We start from the raw sequence: 19,906 nt of genomic DNA, 5'->3' as shown, positions 1-19,906 counted from the left end.
GAACACTTTTCAGATACCCGAGAGCTATAACTCAGGAGTGCCATACCTGTGTGTTTTAATTCAGGGGCGTCACGATTCTGAATCGATCACATCACCTACACAGCTAACTTCAGCCTGCTAAGTGCTGAGTCTGCAGAAACACCATCCCGTAGCTAAACTGCAAGATGTATCCGTGATTATTTAGGCCGCAAGATGTATCTACAGTTGCAACTGCAAGGCCAATTATTCCTAGCTTGGCCTGAATTGCCAATGCAATTCTGGGCTGCATCAATAGGAGTATAGCATCTAGATCAAGGGAAGTTATAGTGCCACTGTATTCTGCTCTGGTCAGACCTCACCTGGAGTACTGTGTCCAGTTCTGGGCACCACAGTTCAAGAAGGACACTGACAAACTAGAACGTGTACAGAGGAGGGCAACCAAAATGGTCAAAGGCCTGGAAACAATGCCTTATGAGGATCGGCTAAGGGAGCTGGGCATGTTTAGCCTGGAGAAGAGGAGATTAAGGGGTGATATGATAGCCATGTTCAAATATATAAAAGGATGTCACATAGAGGAGGGAGAAAGGTTGTTTTCTGCTGCTCCAGAGAAGCGGACACGGAGCAATGGATACAAACTACAAGAAAGAAGATTCCACCTAAACATTAGGAAGAACTTCCTGACAGTAAGAGCTGTTCGACAGTGGAATTTGCTGCCAAGGAGTGTGGTGGAGTCTCCTTCTTTGGAGGTCTTTAAGCAGAGGCTTGACAACCATATGTCAGGAGTGCTCTGATGGTGTTTCCTGCTTGGCAGGGGGTTGGACTCGATGACCCTTGTGGTCTCTTCCAACTCTATGATTCTATGATTCTATGATTCTATGAACTGGAGGGAAGCGTCGGTGAATAACTGTCCTGAAGCCAAATACAAGAACCTGACTCAAGCATGCCTTGATCACACACTTTCCTAGCCATGAGTGACACAGAGGATCATGTGTTTGTGTGTTTGCTACAAGCGCGTAGCTGCTTTGTGCTTGCTTTGTCTGCGCCCGATTCCTTTGGGAGTGATCCAGGCGGGGACTCTGGACCGCAGCCACAACAAACTCTCCTTCCCCCCTTTCCACCTGCTGAGAAATACAACCAAGGTCGTTAACCCCCTGATGTATATTTGTGAAGCAAACAGCGGCGGTGAGGAACTCCCTGGGGCTCCGTTAAGCCCCGCCCTTCCGAATCGGAGTTCTCAACGTCAGCGAGTCGCGGAAAGGAAAATAATAATATCGGGGTCAGTCGGATCCCAACGGAAGCGGCCAGCCCGGCTTGGCCCTATAAAGCAGCGGAGCTGGGCTCAGCCTCGCCCTTTCCGCTTTGCCACGCCCCCCGACGGGCGGGACTGAGCAGAAGGGGCTCGATGGCCGAGGTTCTTGTCGCTGAGTCGAGCTCCGATGGGGAAAGCGGCTATGATTGGTCTCCCCGCCGGCGCCAGGGCGAAAAGAGGAAGCGGAGATGGCGGCGGCCGCCCGCCGAGCCCCCGGTGAGTTGCGCCGCGAACGTGCTGTTTTCTGGTCCCGAGGCTTGGACTTGGCGGCCGCTGCCGGCGTCTCTCCTCCTTTCTGCCTTGGGGACTCCGAGTCATTTCTCCTCTCCTTGCCCATTCACTTCTCCCCACGCGCTCCCGTAGGCAGTGGCGGGGTGCCGGGAGGCAGGCGCCGTCGGCTGGGCACACGCAGGCTTGTTCATACGCGCCCGGGTCGCCAAACGCAGGAGAATATTGTGCTGGCTGGGAACTAAATTTGTAGGGCGCGCAGATAAAGTCGGCGTTTCCAGAGGGCACGACTGACGTCCGAAGCTGCAGCCTTCGGGTAAATATGCTTTTGGTAAAAACTATCCCATCAAGCTCGAAGCTACAAACATGAGCCTGACCAAACTGCGGGAGGCAGTGGAAGACAGGAGTGTCTGGCGTGCTCTGGTCCATGGGGTCACGAAGAGTCGGACACGACTAAACGACTAAACAACAACAATCCCGTAAAGAGGAGCGCCTCTTCCTTTTAACGTAACGCAAACAAGTGTGCCTGAATGCATTTTAGTGAGGCTTGGAGAACAGGAGTTGGTAAAGCCAGCTTTGTTATCTGTGGGATCCTGACAAATAACTCACTGCACGCGATCCTGCAGTGCTCCCTATTGCAGAAATTCCTTATCTCGCTCCTGAACCGTGGTGCTGGAGCTTGATCACGATGTTGCTGGTATGACCTTGCTCTGCCCACTTTGCCATGAGCCGATCTGTTTCAGGAGGATACCCATAAGGAAAAACAGATGCACAGGAAACTGCCTCACACCAGGGCAGATCAGCTGTTCTCAGCTCTGACAACCGGATCCTTTGAACGGGATTCCAGGGATCAAATGCTTTGCCACTAAACTGTGGTGCCTCCCAAACTCCAACTGAGTAGCAGTTGCCATTTAAAACAATGGAAATGGAAGTTGAATGCTAAAAAGGGAATCTGTGTGTGGCCAGCTAAATGGAAGGAAAAGGTCCTGTACTGCAGAAAGCTATAAACAAGGCCATGAGTCTCTCCTGACATCATGGGCAGTGCTGTAAAGCAGATATATGTGGCATAGTAAAAGAATGGAGAATGAAATTGGGATAACTGGGAAGATGTGGAGCAATCAAATGAAGTTTGCTATGGCTAATGGAGGGGATGAACGTCCAAAGAAGAAATGGTAGCCCCCAGAGTAGAACAGTAGCTCCTGTGAACAATAATGGGATGTGCAGAGGTGAAACAGAATGAAATTCCACACTTGTTGAATAACTGACTACATAGTATGACATCATAATGTCAGTTACAAGTGACAGTTGCGCATGTTCTAGTAACTTCTGGGCTAAACTATTATTATGTGTTGCATGTGACTTTTGAAAAACATTAAAGAAGCATCATTAGTTTTGAGCACCACAACTGGGTTATTAATGGGGCTGATGGCTGCTATCACATCGCCCCACTACTAAAAGGTTCTCGCTAGTTGCCAGTTTGCTTCTGGGTTCAGTTCGGGTGCTGGTGTTGACCTTCAAAGTACTAAACAATTTCGGTATCGAAAGGGCTATTCTCTCCCACATGAGCCTGCCTGCCAATCAAGTTCTGTTGTGATGGTCCTTAACTAGTAGCCCCTGCCTTCTCAGTGTAGGAGGATAGCTACTGGCAAGAGGGTCTTTTTGCTGGTGGCTCCCAAATTGTGAAACTCCCTTTCCAGACCTATTAGCCTATCACATTACATTATTTGATGTGTGTTTTAGATTCTGGGTGAAATCCACCCTGGGTGCATGTGGGTTTAGTAGAGCTTAGGCATGTGGGTGGCGCTGGGATGCGGGTGGCGCTGTGGGTTAAACCACAGAGCCTAGGACTTGCCGATCAGAAGGTCGGTGGTTCGAATCCCCGCAACGGGGTGAGCTTCCATTGCTCTGTCCCTTCTCCTGCCAACCTAGCAGTTCGAAAGTACGTCATAGTGCAAGTAGATAAATAGGTACCACTCTGGCAGGAAGGTAAACAGCGTTTCCGTGCGCTGTTCTGGTTTGCCAGAAGCAGCTTAGTCATGCTGGCCACATGACCCGGAAGAAGAGGCAAAAGCTGTATTTCTGTGGAGAAGGGAGGAACCCTCCTCTAGCAGCCCATTTGCTTTTTATGCTAGGCACAGAGGAGGGACCAAGCTTCCCATCTCTCTTGCCAACTCACTCTCTCCTCTGCATGGAACTCCATTCACTAACCTGCATGCAGTTTGTGTTCATCTATGACAGGGTTGGGGAAACTCAGGGCCAGGTGTTGAAAGTGGCCTTCAGGAGTCTCTGGATGACTCTTGGAATTTTGCCTAAGCCGCCACTCATTGGCCTTGGTTTGTACTGTACTCGGTTTGTACTTGGTTTGTTTTGTCTGATTAGAAATGTGTCCTTGAACTCCAGTAGTGCCTCTTGCTGGTTTGGATTAAGGATAAGAGAGTATGTGGATGGGTGTAGAAACTAGCCCAAGGTATAAAAATAAAATTTACATTTGTTGATTACTTCAGCCTCTGATCTTGCCCACCGCTGTGGGATATATGGCCCTTGGAAGGTTGCCTAGAAGGGAATGCATCAAATTGCTTTGTGCAACATTTCCCAAATGCTAGACAACTAGCTGGTTGTCGGGGAACTTGGCTGCACAAAGTTGGCCTGCAGGCTAGAGGATCCTCACCCCTGATTTATAGTAACCCATGATCCCTGAGCATTGGTGATGCGTGCTGGGACTTGTAGCTCACCAACATCTGGAGTGTCAAACGTTCCCCACAGCTGCCATATGGTATCAAGGCACTTGGATCTGTGTCAGCTATGAGAAGCCTGGGATTGCCCTGCTTTATGTCACAAATTGGCAAACCACCTCAGTCCTCTTGCAGCTTGTGACGCTGTTCCTAGCATGGAGCTAAAGCCACTGGATATGCCAAACCAGCTATCATGTCATAACCCTGCACATGACCTTGTTAGGGTGCCTGGCTGGCCCCCTGATGCTTATGCCTTTCCCTTTCAGGATCTCTTCCCTTTCTGAATGCTGCTGATTAAAGGCTTTATCTTTGTCACATATGTTGTTTATTGATGGCGATCTCATTTCCCACAGCCTACTAGGATCTGGCGCCATGTGAGTTCAGGAAGGGACTACAAAGGCAGGGGAGGGTTCAAGGAGCTTGATGACTCCGGGGCAGCACATCCTCCTGCCCTGTTCGCTAAGTACCCGGAACTGTGAAAAGAGCATTACTCTTAGGGTATGCCAAGTGAGATGGGTGCTGCTGCCAGGATGTGCGAGATAATTGTGCAGGCATGTGCACTGAGTCCTGCTAGGATGCCAGCTGGCAGCGCCACCTATCTGGTGAGATGGAAGGTGTGGATTGGTCACAGGCGTTGGTTGGGAAATAAGGTGGAGCAAAAGGACTGGTTGGTCCCTGCAGTGCTTCTGTGGATTGGTCCTGTGTGCCTGACCATGGACAACATTCCTCCCTGATCCTGGATTCAAATTAAGGATCTCCGGTATGTAAAACGTGAGTTGTTTGAGTTCACCTCACACTGGTTGCAGGTCAGGACAATTTTGTGCCCGTTCCTTATAACTGCATCCCACAATGTGGAGGGCACACTTCAGGCTACTGTAGTTGTCTGCTTTCTGCTGTGACTCCTTGTCTTCTACACTAGGCAACTGTTACTTCTTTCCCTCTGTGCTGCCTTTCATTGCTTCATTTGCTGATTCTACACAAACTCGAGATGTGACCGCACTTGCTCTCTCTCAAGTTGTTATTCCCCGCAACAGGTATTTGGAAGCATACGGCCTCTAGCAGTGGAAATTGAACGTAGCTGCCATGATTAGCTGCCAACTGATTTTTTTTAAAGGATTATGAACTCTGGATAATGGCCTGTAGGAGCTTTTATGTCTAGTTCAGTAATTTTCAAGTGACAGAGGCTGGTAGTGACTGGAAGTGTGTAGTTTACAAATAAAGGCTTATTTATGGTATTATGGCAGGAGGTGGTCTCAGCCCAGTTCCTGAGAGCCTGTGCTTGACATTATGCTACTTTTATTTGTTTTTAAAGCAGTCAGTGAAAGTTGCATCAGCCTTTTCCTTGGAACACACGGTGCATATCGAGGCCAGAGCTACTTTGAGAATTGCTTTATGCTCCTAATTTTGGTGCAGTTAGAAAATGGGGGAAATGAATAAGGGCAAGTTGTTGAGTTGAGGGAACTTCGAAATCAGAGCAGGAATCAGACTCAGAAATAACAAAAGAATTGCACTCAGACCACATTGGTTCCTTGCGCTCTGGTCACTGGTGCGGGGCTTCACTTCCTCCTAGTAGGCCGAGGCCTGAAACCTTCACTAAGGGGGGTGGCAATGGGCGTTGGCAAAAATGGAAATAAATAGGCCTATGTAAAATGCTGTGTGTTGTGACTGTTTGAATCTTGCTAAAGATAATAAGATTTGCACAAATTTGCAATTTGTTGGTTATAAAAGGAAAGAGAGGTTATTTCCTCTCAGGCGTGTTGTGGTTAAGCAGAAGAGTGAGCGGCAGTTGAAACATCTCCCTCTGCCACGTTTCCTCTTGTGTGCCCTACAAAAAGCTACTAGAAGCTTTGAGAGGTATCAGCGACAACCCAGGTAAGGAAATTGCGCCCTGTGAGGGACTCTAATGCAGGGTATAAATATTGTCAAATAAATAATAAAGGAGTTGATCAAAGAAAAGCTAGGCCCTCTTGCCCCGTAAATAGTCTCTCCTGAATCCTTGTTGTTTCCGCCTGGTAAGCGCCATATTTTTCCACGTATAAGACGCTCCCTGTTTTGGGGGATTCCAAATTAAGAAAACATCCCTCAGCACTACCCGTGTATAAGACGAGCCCCAATTTTAAACCTAATTTTTTGGTTAAAAAAAGCCTAGTCTTATACACAGAAAAATACGGTATCTTGCAAGGGTGCAGGAGCAGCTTTTAGCCGTCTCGTTTGTAACTTTTCAAGAAATCTTGAATACTTCTGAGCTGACTTGAGGAGTATGGGTTGTAAACAGTGCTAGTCCTCCTTAAAAGTAGATGCATCGAAGCTAATGGACATAAGTTTGGTTTATTAATTTCAATGGGCCTTCTCTGAGCAGGACCAGAATTGGTTACATCCCCATGTTTTTATGCAAGCAGGGAGGCCTCCAGCCAAACTGGAATTCTGTTGGCCATTTAATTCTGATGCTACTTTCAAAGATCCAGAGGTTCCAGCGGGGAGAATTGAAATGGTAAAAGGAATGGCAGTTAGGCACTTCCTTTTAGGTTTCAAAACTTGTTTGTAGGAAGGTCATTTGAGCTAGGGCCCTTTATTCAGAACTGTTTCATCTCCAAATGATGTTTCTTGCTCATGCTAAGCAGCGATATCTTGTTCACTTCTGCCATAATTTTAAACGTTCAACCTCAGTGCCATATTTAGGGATCCAATATGAGAGTCACATTGTCACTTCCTGAATCATAAATTTCATACAATAAGTCATTTTACTGATTTGTCTAGTGCAGGGTGTGGGTGTGTGTATGTGTTAAGCATAATTTTCTTTTGAGGTGCCTCACCTGGGACTGTTTTTCTCCTCTCTGCGTCCCCTCTGGAATGTTTGTCAAAGAATGCTCCAAATAGGCTTTCAGTATATAAAATCTACTTGCTATATCTTGAATGGGAACATAGCAGAAGGACTGTTTCTCAGTGGTAGGGTGCACACAGCATGCAAAAGATGCCAGGTTCAGTCCTTGTCATCTACAGGTAGGGTTGGGAGAGACTAGCCATCAATCCTCTCCCCAGCATTTGCCCTTTGCTGCTTCCAGCCTTCTCTCAAGCAAGGATATGGGAGCCATCTGTATGGCATCTAGGCTGGTGAGAGCACTTCTCCCCTCTGAACTACATTTGAGTAAGGCTCCTTGGAATGCAGGAAGACCACAACTTTATTGTCAGTTAACTCTTGTTTTGTATTTATGTACTGAAACCTAGACTGGGTCTGGAGGGTTTTTTTAGTAATATTGAATTTATTCTGTGTTTGTTAGATTATTGATTTTTGTCATTTTTGAATTTAATGATGTGCTCTGTATTTTGTATATTTGCATTTTGATGTTTTGAATGTTTGTGGAAAAGTAGCATATAAGTAAACTCAATCAAACAATCGATATAGCAGAGCTAAAAAGAACAGGTATGGTATGCCTGCTAAAAACCTGTTTCAGAGCCTTTTTGCAATAATTCATATCCTTTGCCTCTCTGTGTTGCTATTACTTTATATTTCTTGTGCCATAATCTCCACTGTCTTTCCACCCCCCACTCCTGGGGCCTGCTATCCTGACTTCTCATAACAGATTCAAGTGGGTATGTACTACCCTGTCCTTGTTGGCTTAATGTGTCCCACCTGGGACAGCTTCAGCCAGCAATTGAGTGCATCACCATTCAGAGTAATAACTCTCGCATCATCAGGCTGACTAAGTTTTGAAGTGATCACCAACAGTAGTCATAATCCAGAGTGGTAGCATTAGGCAAACAGGACAGCAGTACATCTCTCTGTCCCAGTGCACAAGGCTCCCTTTACTCCTGTTTGTCATGTTTATATGAACATTTGATTTTGCCACATGATAAGGAAATGTATGGGTGTCTAGATGCATTAATTAGAGAAAAAGTTTTGCTTTGAGCACCTGTGGGTAGTTCAGTTGGCTAGAGCATGGTGCTGATAACGCCAAGGTCACAGGTTTGATTCCTTTACAGGACAGAAGCATGATAAGCAGGAGATTACACACCACTGGCATTCTTTTCCCCTATATAAATTCCCTCTGAGGATTTTTACTTTAATACTATCAAAATAGAAAACCCATGCATTTGAGGCATGAGCTTTGTGTGATTTAGTACTGGGAAAAGGTGGCCAGTACAGACCAAGAAGGGTTGCAGAGAGCTAACTGCTGCTGTTTCTGCCATGGGATGAATTATGCAACTAGGCGATTAAACTTCTTGCCATGGGTTAATTGAGGTACATGGTCCTTGGGGAACAAATACAATAAATAAATACTAGCAGCTGAGACCCATATCTGTGGGGTGGGAGAGAGAGTTGTGTCCTACCAACTAATAACCTAAGTCAGCAACACCCATCCAAAACCAGAAGATCTTGCTGCAGTTCTACAATTATATATTCAGGCTTTATCATGGATGAATCTCCATGATAACTGTGGGAGTTGTGCAGCCACTGTTGCCAATAACTTTTCTCCATTTACCCCATCATCTAATATTGGCATAGGATAAATGCTATTGATTGGTCGGGGGGGATTCTACAATTTCCAGGGTGTGCCCCTCAACCATTTAGGATTTATAATTTTAGTCAAAGCTGTGTCATGCAGTGATGTAAATCTTTTTCTTTCTCTCACCCCAACCCCTTCTCTCCTTGTAGGAGATCATTGATCTCACTGGGGATGACATCACTGTAATCGATCTGACGGGGACTGAGGATGACATGATCAGCCCTCTTCATGACAGTTGCAGTGGCATTCAGGACCTGAAGCACTCTACTCCAGTCAGCATGCACTCGGTGTGCTGTCCAAAAATCCTCACCACTGAAAGCGCTGAGAACAAAGTTGATGTGCCAATCAGCATGTGGGACAGAGACTGTGAGCTGCCTTCCCCCCAAGAAGATGCTATAAAGAAGCAGCCCTTATTTCAATGTAGCAGCTGCCCCATCATCCCCAGCTATGGTGGGGACTCTGAAAACAGCAGCCACACCACTTACAACAGTGATCTGGGCTCCTTAGGAAGCCCCCAGGTGGGGTCTGATGTTTTCTCCTTCTCTTCAACCCCCAGCAGCAGTGAATGTCAAGCCCCCTTGGACTGTGTGGAAGAGGTTCCTGGTGCTGGTCCGTCTGTGGAAGAGCCCAGCCCACAGCATTCCCCACTACATCAGAGACATTCCCCAAGCCCCATCCCCTCCTGTTCTCCAATGAGCACATCTCCATCTCTAGCAGAAGCTAATCAGCATTTTCTAGAGGCAAATAACCCGGCACCAAATGCTGTAAAATCAGATGTTTGGGAGCCAACGAAGAGGATCGACATCAAGGTCTGGTTGAAAACATTGCAGTACTTCCAGGGAGTTCCTGTACATTACCCCTTTTTCCAAAATGTGGTGCAGGAAAAAGATGCTGAACAGGTAATTGATGGAAGAGACCAGTGCTTCAGTAGTCTGAATAAAAAGAGATGGAAAGAACCAGGCTGTACAAGAAAGAGCAGGAATGAGGTCATGCAGGCTGAAATGTCCAACATCAACCAAGGCTCTAGTATGTTTAACTTGATTGTGGGTCTCGCAGCACTGCACAGGTTTGACAGCTTCACAAATAAGCATGTGTGAAAGAGAAAGAGTCTCTAAAAGTGCAATCCTATGCATGCCTACTCAGGAATAAGCTGCACTGAACTCAGTGGGGCTTACTACTTAAGTAGATATTTGCTGTAAAAGAAGGAGGCCATTTTTATTTTACATGTTTAAATATCTGAGAAGGGTTCTCCCTCTCAGTTGGCAAAGACAGTTGAACAGAAATACCTTATGGGGGGGGGGGGGGACTTGTTATGCGTTTATGTTCAAACAAATTTGAATCTTCATTCAGAAATTATTTTTATTGGAATAATTACTTGTATTTTAATTTGTAACTACTCAACATCATACTTTCCCAAATATTAAATTGTAAGTAAGCAGTTTTCACTGCCTTTTAACATACTCATTTTAGGATGCCTGAAGTCCTGTGCAAATACATGCATGTGCTTCCTATGTAGTCACCTGAGAAAAGTTAATTATAAATTTGATCTAAGATTGGACTAGTATTGTATCCATTTCAGCTGCCCAGTTTGCCTTTCATTGCATTCATATGTTAAGTTACCAATTTTATGAAGCGGGGCATTTTGGAAAATTTTCTGTAGAAGAAAATAGCAATAGAAAACTTCCTGCAGAATTTTTTTCAATCCCTCTTCACTTGTGCTCAGGAACGTTATGCAATGTTTATGTTTCACTGTATCCACAGAAGAAGCAGCCTATCCCATCCCGGAAACTAAGCATGGTGTTCAGCACTATCGAGGAGAAATTCTTCCAGGGAACCTTGGACTTCCTTATGGATTATGTAACCTCCCAGCACTACCCGCCAAAGGAGATCACATCGTGTGTGATCAGGCAGATTCTCTTGAGCTCAGATCAACAAGATGTGCAACAAGAGACACAGAAAGATGCTTATATGTTGTTGATGAAAATCCAGTCGTATGTATCCCGTGAATTACTATTTTTTTATTTTGTGTTGCCTTGCAAAGGACCATGATCCTTTTTTTCTAAGCTTTGTGGTTGTGTTACAACTGTGTTGTAAATTCTGCCATAGTTTTGTGTGTAAGTGATTGCTTAAGGAAACAGATAAATAGCTGCACTTGCAGAAACATACTCTGCTCTTTTAATGGTTTGATCTTTTCATTTCTGTGAGGCCTACTCTTTATTAATTATGAACGTTGATCATGCACCCTTCACTGAAAGGTGGTCCCAGGGCAGAAGATGTATCCATATTTAAATAAAAAATGAGCCATGTAGAGACTAAACAAAATAAAACAACGTCAATAAAATTCACAATAAGATCATAGGCAGCTGCATGGAAAAGCTATTTAATTAAGTGATTATGTGATCAAATTTACATTACAATGGAACAACTGTATGTAATAGCAGCTTATTCATACAGCCAGAACATGCACCCCAACTGCATTTTATCATTGGTTAAATATTGCTACAAGTCCCCATTCAAAGGCAGTAAGTGCAATATCAAGAATGTTCACAACTGGGAGAGTGGTCGCCTTGCTCTAGTGAAATACAGTGTATCTGTTTGCACCTTTTAAAATAAACAAATAACCAGAAGGTTCACAAAAGAGCAGGGTACTGCTGCAAAGGAAGATCTGATACTTTTTAAATGTTATTTCAAAAAGCCCAAATGCCCTCTTCTACAGTATTTGTAAACGTTAGTGACTTAAACAGTTGGACCATAGCATGAGCTTTTATAACAGGAGCCATCACTAGTAATGGTCCAAGCAATACCCTGCAGGTGTTTATGGCACTTCCAGGGCAGAATACAACTAATGAGTCCTATCATCAGTTGGTCATGGTTAATGTGGTATGTGTTTTACTAAACTGCATATTAACAATTGCCACTCTTCACAAAATACCACCAAGGAACCAATAGACTGGATGCTTTGAAATGTGTCTTTGATTTGCTATTACAAAGAACGTTTGTGATAAAGATTTGATGGTATAACAGGCCTACTTCTTAATTTTAGACTTCATCCAGCAAGGGCTGACACTGTGGTATGGGACTGGCTGCTACTGCGAGTGGTAATAGAAGAGCAGGTATGTTGATTACATCTCACTGTGTGGGATGGGTGGTTTTTAAGAAACTATCATTCTGCCAGCCTTTGCTTTGCAACTAAGAGAAGTGTTCCCATGCCAGCCCCTGTACTAACAAATTGATCTTGAAGTAAGCCTGATTGGCAGTGACTGCTTTGCATTTGTTGCAGAAAAAGAGGAAGGAAAGTTACCTGGCTGAACATCTTAGTCACTGTCAATAAATCAAGGCTTGCCAAAGGACATTTTGTGGTCTCTTTGATTTCGGAACGACAGGAAAGAGAACCAACCTCAAGTGGCCGAAGAAAGTGTAATGCACTTTAAAAAACATGTAAATGCCCAATGCGTTTCAGCCAGAAGAGGCAGAATGATTCAATTCTCTGCCCCTGCATTCTGTGCTAGGTTCTTCTAACCACCCCCAGAACTAACTGAGGGGGGGGGGTGGACACACATAGGGAGGAGGGAGGAAACTTGTGCATTCTTCACAGCCCACAGGCTATGCAACTACTGTTGATTATATGCTCTTCCTGCCAGGCTGGGTTTGTTTGTGTTTGTTTGTTGGTTGGTTGGTTGGTTGGTTGGTTGGTTGGTTGGTTGGTTGCTGTTCTTACTGTTCCCAAAACCTGGCATTCCGTGGTCAATGCCATGTATGATTTATCACTACTGAACTGTTGTTGTTGTTTTGGCTACATCCCGAGTGCTTACACAAAACTGGCCACTCCTCTACATGCTTGTTACTGAATGAGGCGCTTCATGTTTAGAGCAGGGCCAGGGAACCTGTGGCCCTCCAGATGTTGTGGGACTCCCAACTCCATCTGCCATTCCTGGCATGGCCAATGGTCAGAGGTGATAGGAGTTGAATTCCAGCAACGTCTGGAAGGCCACAGATTCCCCTTTCCTGAGCAAGGACCATTAATGCTATTATTTTTGTCTTCACTCACACGTGGATCTGCTTTATATCTTTGGGGCAAGTGCTTCAAATTCCTTTGTGCCTCAGTCTTGCCAACATCTAGCAGTATCTACATCTTTCAGGGCCAAACCCCACATGATGTTAGTCACATATTCTAACAGTTACTCTGATATTTAAACAAGTGTGATTAATCTTGTGGCAGCTATGAGGCCTCCAGATAAGAGGGTGATTTTAGAAAACCAACATGGACCCATAAATCTTGATCAAGTAGGTGTTTTGAGACCAGGGCCCCACAGCTGGCTTTTTCCAAAAAGCAGCCAAGTTTTAAGCATGCTTGTTCAAACACAGGACCAGTATCATGTGTAAGCTGACCCTCATGGATATATCCATTTTGGCCTAGCTACAATCAGGACTGTTTGTATTCCAAAATCCCATGAAATAACAGAAATCAGTATACTGAAAATCTCCACTTTTGTTTTTCTCCTTTAAAATGAAAACATCTTACCTGTATGCTGGTGACGGTTGCTTGAAATGGGTGGGCCTCAGAGTTTATATAGGTCACAGCAGATACTAACAGAAGAGATCTACAGGGTTAAGCCTGGAGAGGAATGAACTTCCCCAGCTACCATGCACACTTGGCTGGAGTGCTGCATGGCCAATCCAGTCACGAGACTCTCATAGGGGGGGGTTATGACTATGTTTCTTGTCTTATTCATGTGTAAACATTGCCTATAATTTGCATAATAGCACATGCCTGGCAGTTTCAGCCCAGGTTTTTAGGTTTGTAAGCTCATCATACAGAGGAGCAAGGGCTTATTATAAATAATTCCGTGTTTGATTTTTTCTGGTACCCTTAGAAAGGAAAGTTTCCTGGGCGACTCCTCTTCTTGCAGTATGTGATCCAGACCTTGGAGGATGACTTCCAGAGGATGGCCAGAACAGGCACTCTGCACAAATCCATTGCCAAAGCAGTGCTTTCCTGTGACCATTGCTTCGACAATGTCAAGTAATTATCACTTTAATCTAGAGAGGCTTCCTGTGTGCCAAGCAACTAGGGCTTGAGAAATTTCACTTGTCACATGTTCTCTGCTACATGTGCCCTTTGGCCACTGCTGATTTTAAGAGCCTGCACGTGTGAGACTCAACCTAAAGCACTACAAATACTAGTGACTACTCACTAGGCTAAAGCCCATAAATATATGTGGGTGACATGCAAGACCACTTGCCACAGACAAGCACCTGAGGTCATGGCAAGAGGACACACAAGCACATCCTTCACTAATACTCTTGTTTCTGTTGCAGGGAAGTGATTGAATGGCTAGTAGCTGCAGTTATGGGTATACGGGTTACGCAGTACAGAAGACACGTGCAGAAGACCATTCCTTCACTAGAAACCTCCAGAGCCGTGAGCAGCAGCTCTGTACCAGAATTGCACTTAAACCAGACTGCACAAACCGATGACGTCATTCCACAATTTCAGTCCCAAACGTAAGTAGGGGAGTGTACATTTTTTTCTCTTTTGCACTGTACATTGTAGAGAGGGGTTTCCTCCTAGATATACTTTAAAGCAAAAATCATACTTATTCAGGTGGTTATCTAGGTGTCTTTCCCAATTTAGGATGACCTACCCCAGAAACAGGGAACCTGTGGCTTTCCATGTTGTTGGACTCCCAACTCCCATTGGCCAGTGACCAAGGAGGATGGGAAATGTAGTTCAACAATATTTGGAGGCCCACAAGTACCCCATCCTTGGCCCTGGTGAACTAGGGAAGGACAGATTTTCTTCTAGGTTTTCATTTGGTTTCAATGATGATGATGATGCACTGATAGTGGTGGGTGTCTGTCTATCTCAGTAAGCCTGGGATCTGAGCCTGACGAGCCTCTTCCTGTCTTCAGTAGATATCAGCAGAAAAAAGATACAATTCCGCTCTTGGACTGGACCTCTCTACCATTACTAATGTTTACACTGTAGAAAAGATGTGCATAACCTTTGGCCCTCCAGCTGTAGTTAAACTACAACTTCTACCATTCTGGGCCATTGGTCATGATGTCTGGGGAGTTCTAGTTCAGCAACTGCTAGAGGGCCAAGGGTTCCCCACACCTGCTGTGGAATTTTTCATTTGGCTGGGACTCCATGCAGTTGTGGGAACATACTTCATGGAGGCCAGGAATGTTGCGGCACATCATGTGACTTAAGCAACCCCCTTAAGAAGCAGATTCCAGCATTTCTATGGCTGTATGGATTATCAGCAGAACAGAAGCAATTTGGAAAGAAGCTGCACCATTGAGAAAATGGCTTGAAACAGGCCTCAAGTTCATTAGCTTGCTACTCAAATGCCCATTAAGTATCATGAACAAGTTCTGAATGTTTCAGCTCTATCTCATGTGAGGCTGTACATCAGAATTTTCATCTTCCCTGATATGGTAGCTATGTTCTGATGGTTCTCTGTTGGTTTGGGAGCAAGATGTTTGATACACTACAGTGGGGTAGTGTTGAGGTGATTAACACTATTGTTTCCTGTTTCTCTGACTTAGGGAGGTGGCATTCCTGCAGAGGATGCTTTCTATAGCAATAGAAGTGGACAAGTCTCCAAACTGCAGCACCAGTAAAATTGTAGATAATGTGTTTTATTCATGGCTGAATATTCCCAAGCGCTGCCACAGGTAAGGGGTGTGGGTGTAAAAAATCCTTCTCTCCTTCCCTGTGTCACTGCCCAACTGCCCTCATGCCCCCAGAAGACCTACTCATTAAATACCTGGATGTTCAACTGTTTCTGGACAAAGACCAAGTATTTGGTGCGACTGTGCCTAATCTTGGGAGGACTAAAGGTCCTATGCAGATCTAGAGAGCCAGCAAAAGTATTTCGCTGATATGTGTCACCCAGCCTTCCCATCTGTTCTGAACAGAGAGGCAATGAGCTTCTTTCTATCAGCAAATGTAGCAGTGGTAGACACGGGTGTCTTTTTCCTGTTGATGGGTTGCCGAATGGGAGCATGCCACCAGCATTTTGTGGTCTGCCTTTCAGTTCCTTTAGATATGGCAGCATTTTGTGACTGGCATCCACAGAACTTCTGCAAGATTCCCAATATGCCCACTGGCCTTACAAGATGATGGACAAGTGGATTTGGCTTGGGTGAAGCAGTATCACAGACAAGATGTGGGGGCCTGGTGGGCCTAATTAGCCTGTGAGCAGGACATTCCCCATCACAGCCACTAAATATGCCTGCAGGGTCATACCAAAGATCCATCTAGTCCAGTATGCCTCTTCCAACAGCAGCCAACTAGATGCTTCTGAGATCCTTCCTGAAGGCATTAACCCTCTCCCACTGTTGCTCCCTTGCAGCTGGTACAGTAGTATACTGCCTCTTGAATCTGGGAGCTCCATATAGTCATTATGACTGATAGTTGCTGGTAGTTGTCTGCTCCATTAAGTTACCTTAATCATTTCAACATAAATCTTGGTTAACATTCATTACTACATATTTTGACAGAAAATAATAATAATAATAATAATAATAATAATAATAAATATATTATTTATACCCCACCCATCTGGCTGGGCTTCCCCAGCCACTCTGGGCGGCTTCCAACAAAATATTAAAATACAGTAATGCACCAAACATTAAAGGGCTGCCTGTATGAAATTAAGTTTTCATATAATGTATACTTTTCTTTTGGCTGGCATGAACCCATTGCCAATCAATTATTTCTTTATGAGATGCCAAGTTCTAGTATAATGTAAGCAGTAAAAGAACTTCACTATGTACTTTTTTCTGCTCCATGCTTAACTTCATAAACCTACATGAAGCCTTCAGTAGTCTCCAAGTGTAGTTTAGAAAACAAAAAAGGACCGAATCAGAGGAAATGTACGTCCACTGCCAGAGGTGTACCTGGTGGGAGAAGCTGTGAGCGACGACATCCCACCCAGTCGGCTATTGACTTCAGGTGGCCTTACACCCAAGCAAGGAAGTTTAGGATTGCAGTCTTAATTTGTGAATGTTATTCCAGTGTTGTTAATGACAAATTCTAAATAGCAAAAAAATAAAATAAAAATGGCTATGCTTTGCATGTTTTCTTGGATCTCACTAAAATGAAAAGGGTATTACTTCAAAGTAAGCTTGTTTTAGGTTTTCTACTTTTAGTGTAGAAAACAAAGAGAATTCACTCTCTGCTGATTGCTTATCATCACCTATTAACAGCCTAATTAAAGCAACATCTTATAAAATAATTCCACAGCTGTATTTATAGAAATATCCTTCCCCAACCTGGTTTCCTCCATATGTACTAGACTTCAAACTAGACTTCAACACCCGTCAAAGACCTTTGGCTATACTGGCTTGGGCTGGTGGGAATTTGTAGTCCGAAAACATGGTTGTACCATTTTGGGGAAGCCTGCTGCAGAGCATGGTTAGGTTTTCTTTGAACAAATTAGTTCTGTATCAATCATTAGTCTATTTGTACTCAGTACAGCAGGGTGAAATGAAGCAGATAAGCTTCAGTCACAGCATTTACCCACTTCTCATTACCCACTATTCATGCAGTAAACATCTTCAGCAGGATAGCAGGCCTTGCTGACCACTGAGTGCACACATTCAGATAGGGTTCAGTGTGCATGGAAACAGCTACCATGTTTCTTGTGTCTATAGCAAACTGTGGGCCCCGGGACTTCCATTTTTCTTGGATGAGTTTGTTAGCCTCAGAATGCAGAGATGCTATGCCACAAACGCCCTCTTCATCCTTGCCTGCCATGGTTACCTATTTCCTGCCAACGCAAATTGTAAGAATGGGTTTAGCTTGTCATTGCTATTTTGAAAGAGTGGGGCCTGCTCCAGATGGGGTTGTGCTTTGGGAACAGTTCTGGACTCTATCCCCCCCCCCCCCCAATTTTCCCAAGTGTGGCTTGGCCTGTTAAATTGGTACCAGGTCAGGGAGGCCTCATTACTCAGTTGAATCAACTATGCTGCTTGGCAGTATGTTCCTCGAGCTAGTTCAGGGCATTGACATATGAAGCCCAAAATGATCTGTATCACACATAAGCTTTGGAATGTCTGCTCCCATTTGAGCCTCTCTGCAATTTTAGAGCAGATGAGGAAATTCCATTTCAGGTTCCATCTTATCTAGTGGTCAGGTTGGCCCACACAGGCTTTCTCTGTGCTGCTCCAGAGCTATGGCATGCACTTCCATGGGAGATAAATTTAGTATGTCCCCTTCCAATGTTCTACAGGCCGGTGATAATACCTCTGTTCCAGTATGCTTCTGACAGGTGTACAACTGTTTCACAGTTGATTCATTTTGCTCTTCCTTGGTTTTATTTAGATTAGTAAAAACGGGAACCTCTTATTGGGCAACAGGTGGTATAGAAAATTTCGTAAAACAGGGACAAGTTATCGTTCCATTGTTGTCTCCTCACAGGGAAGCCTTCCTAAGCAGTATGGAATGCCACCTCTTGCGCTGCAAAGTGTTAGAGCTAGTTTTCTACCACAGCTGCAGAGAAGCCCCTGATCTGCGCCCCTTGTCCTTGAAAAAGATACTGCATTTTCTGAAACACTGTTCTCTGAAGCTGACATACCAGGTACGGCAGAGTTCCTTTCCATCATTTATCCCGAGAACTAAATAGTTAGTGTTCATCATTCCCTCCTGTTTTTATGTATTCTTTAATACTAGTCCAGTTTCATTCCAAACTGGGTTTACCTCTTTAAGAGACATGGATCTACCTCTTGCATCCAGAACGGTTATTAATGTATAGAAACGTTCTAAAAACCAAAGTAACTTAAAACCTATCTCTTCACAGGACAATGAAGCAACATGGCAGAGGTGGGATGAGATGCTTCACCAACTGACTTTATTGTTGCTGAGCTACCGCCGAGTAGTCCTAGGTGAGCAGCTTGTTTACAGCTCATTAGCTTGTCTCCATAGCAGCACTATATCTTGATCAGGTTATGTAAGTGTCAGCTAGCAAACTACTTGGGCCATTTCGCAGTCTTGCTCACTCATTAAGTCATGTACACATAGAGGGGTGGTATGTCTAACCAAAAACAAAACCCTCAGGTTGATAGAATTGTCTGGTGGAAATCTATTACTGTATATACTTGAGTATAAGCCGACTTTTTCAGCACATTTTTTATGCTGAAAAAGCCCCCCTCAGCTTATACTCGAGTGAGGGTCCGTCGGTGGCAGCGGAATGAGCAGCATGAAAGCAGCCCTTTTGGGCTGCTTGTTCTTCCTCCGGTGCTGCCGCCACCAGCCTCTGCCTCTCAGCAGCACCCTAGGTAGGCAGGGGCTGGGGGGGGGAGAGAACCCCATCTGCCGTATGCGCATGCATGCATTCTGGCCCACCAGGAGGTTTGTGGTGTGGTGAACCAGCTTATACCAGAGTCAATAAGTTTTCCCAGTTTTTTGTGGTAAAATTAGGTGCCTCGGCTTATATTAGAGTATATATGGTAGGTATCATTAGAGTATATATGGTAGGTCCTTAACATTGCCAAATATTAGCATTTTTCAATGTGTTTCCTGCAAACACAACAATGGATAGAATTTGATGGGGAGACTCGTTTTGCCTGCAGATGCATTTATCAGGTAAAAATGTAACAGGTCCCTATCCCACTGTTAAGCACAACCCTTACGGTCAAAAGTGTTTCCTACTTTTCTTTTTTATAGGGCACTTAAGAAGCTCTGTGTGTGAACGAGTAAATTTGATTATCAAGGCTGCCAGACCCAAACTACAGATCAGTGATCTTGTTGAAAGAGATTCTGTAGAGTGCGACATTGAAGATTTCCAGAATATTCTCTCTCTGACTCTGGGGCAGCCACTTCCCCAACCCATAAAGGAAAAGACTGAGCTACTCCAAGAGTTACTTCTCGCTGCTATGAACTAATATTGGAGAGCTGAAATATAGACTTCAAGTATGAACAGCTGAGCACTGAATTTTCAGAAACGATCTTTAACAGTAACATTAAACCCCCCATTTTGTATTCATCGGTGGACAAGAGGAGGTTGTACAACTTGATCTTCGATTTCTGTTGTCATGCAGATTTGTTAGTCTTTTTGTTTTGAGTTTCATATAGTTTTTATAATAAATTATTTTATTAAGTGAGAGGCGTGAGAATTTTACATTTACAGGGACAAGAACACTGG

At 44.4% G+C, this 19,906-nt stretch overlaps 1 protein-coding gene across 7 annotated transcripts; it reads left to right on the top strand.

The window, feature by feature from the left end:
* The first annotated feature begins 876 nt into the window (after nucleotides 1-876).
* On the top strand, nucleotides 877-19,865 carry SIMC1 (SUMO interacting motifs containing 1). Of its 7 annotated transcripts, XM_083422924.1 has the most exons (11): nucleotides 3,173-3,309; nucleotides 3,484-6,120; nucleotides 8,903-9,652; nucleotides 10,515-10,744; nucleotides 11,797-11,866; nucleotides 13,628-13,776; nucleotides 14,073-14,258; nucleotides 15,306-15,434; nucleotides 18,184-18,343; nucleotides 18,563-18,647; nucleotides 19,429-19,865. In XM_083422924.1, the coding sequence occupies exons 3-11, from the start codon at nucleotides 8,966-8,968 to the stop codon at nucleotides 19,644-19,646; spliced, it is 1,914 nt and encodes a 637-aa protein (XP_083279050.1). In that variant the 5' UTR covers nucleotides 3,173-3,309; nucleotides 3,484-6,120; nucleotides 8,903-8,965; the 3' UTR covers nucleotides 19,647-19,865. The 7 variants fall into 7 exon arrangements, with proteins under 7 accessions (XP_083279048.1, XP_083279052.1, XP_083279054.1 ...); XM_083422922.1 differs by lacking the exons at nucleotides 3,173-3,309; nucleotides 3,484-6,120 and adding an exon at nucleotides 877-1,504; XM_083422926.1 differs by lacking the exons at nucleotides 3,173-3,309; nucleotides 3,484-6,120 and adding an exon at nucleotides 1,560-1,832.
* The last annotated feature ends 41 nt before the right edge of the window (nucleotides 19,866-19,906 follow it).

This window comes from Podarcis tiliguerta (assembly GCF_965153285.1).
Source record: "Podarcis tiliguerta genome assembly, chromosome: 2".
Classification (NCBI taxonomy): domain Eukaryota; kingdom Metazoa; phylum Chordata; class Lepidosauria; order Squamata; family Lacertidae; genus Podarcis; species Podarcis tiliguerta.
Note: the sequence above shows the minus strand (reverse complement) of the source record. Positions and strands in the feature narration are given on the sequence as shown.

What these genes read in the sequence shown, in the direction of transcription:
- SIMC1 (XM_083422922.1), top strand. Translation starts at nt 1,382, where the DNA reads ATGGCCGAGGTTCTTGTCGCTGAGTCGAGCTCCGATGGGGAAAGCGGC. An exon ending in CCACAATTTCAGTCCCAAAC is followed by an intron (nt 14,259 to 15,305) that starts GTAAGTAGGGGA and finishes TCTCTGACTTAG; the next exon opens with GGAGGTGGCATTCCTGCAGA. An exon ending in CTACCGCCGAGTAGTCCTAG is followed by an intron (nt 18,648 to 19,428) that starts GTGAGCAGCTTG and finishes TCTTTTTTATAG; the next exon opens with GGCACTTAAGAAGCTCTGTG.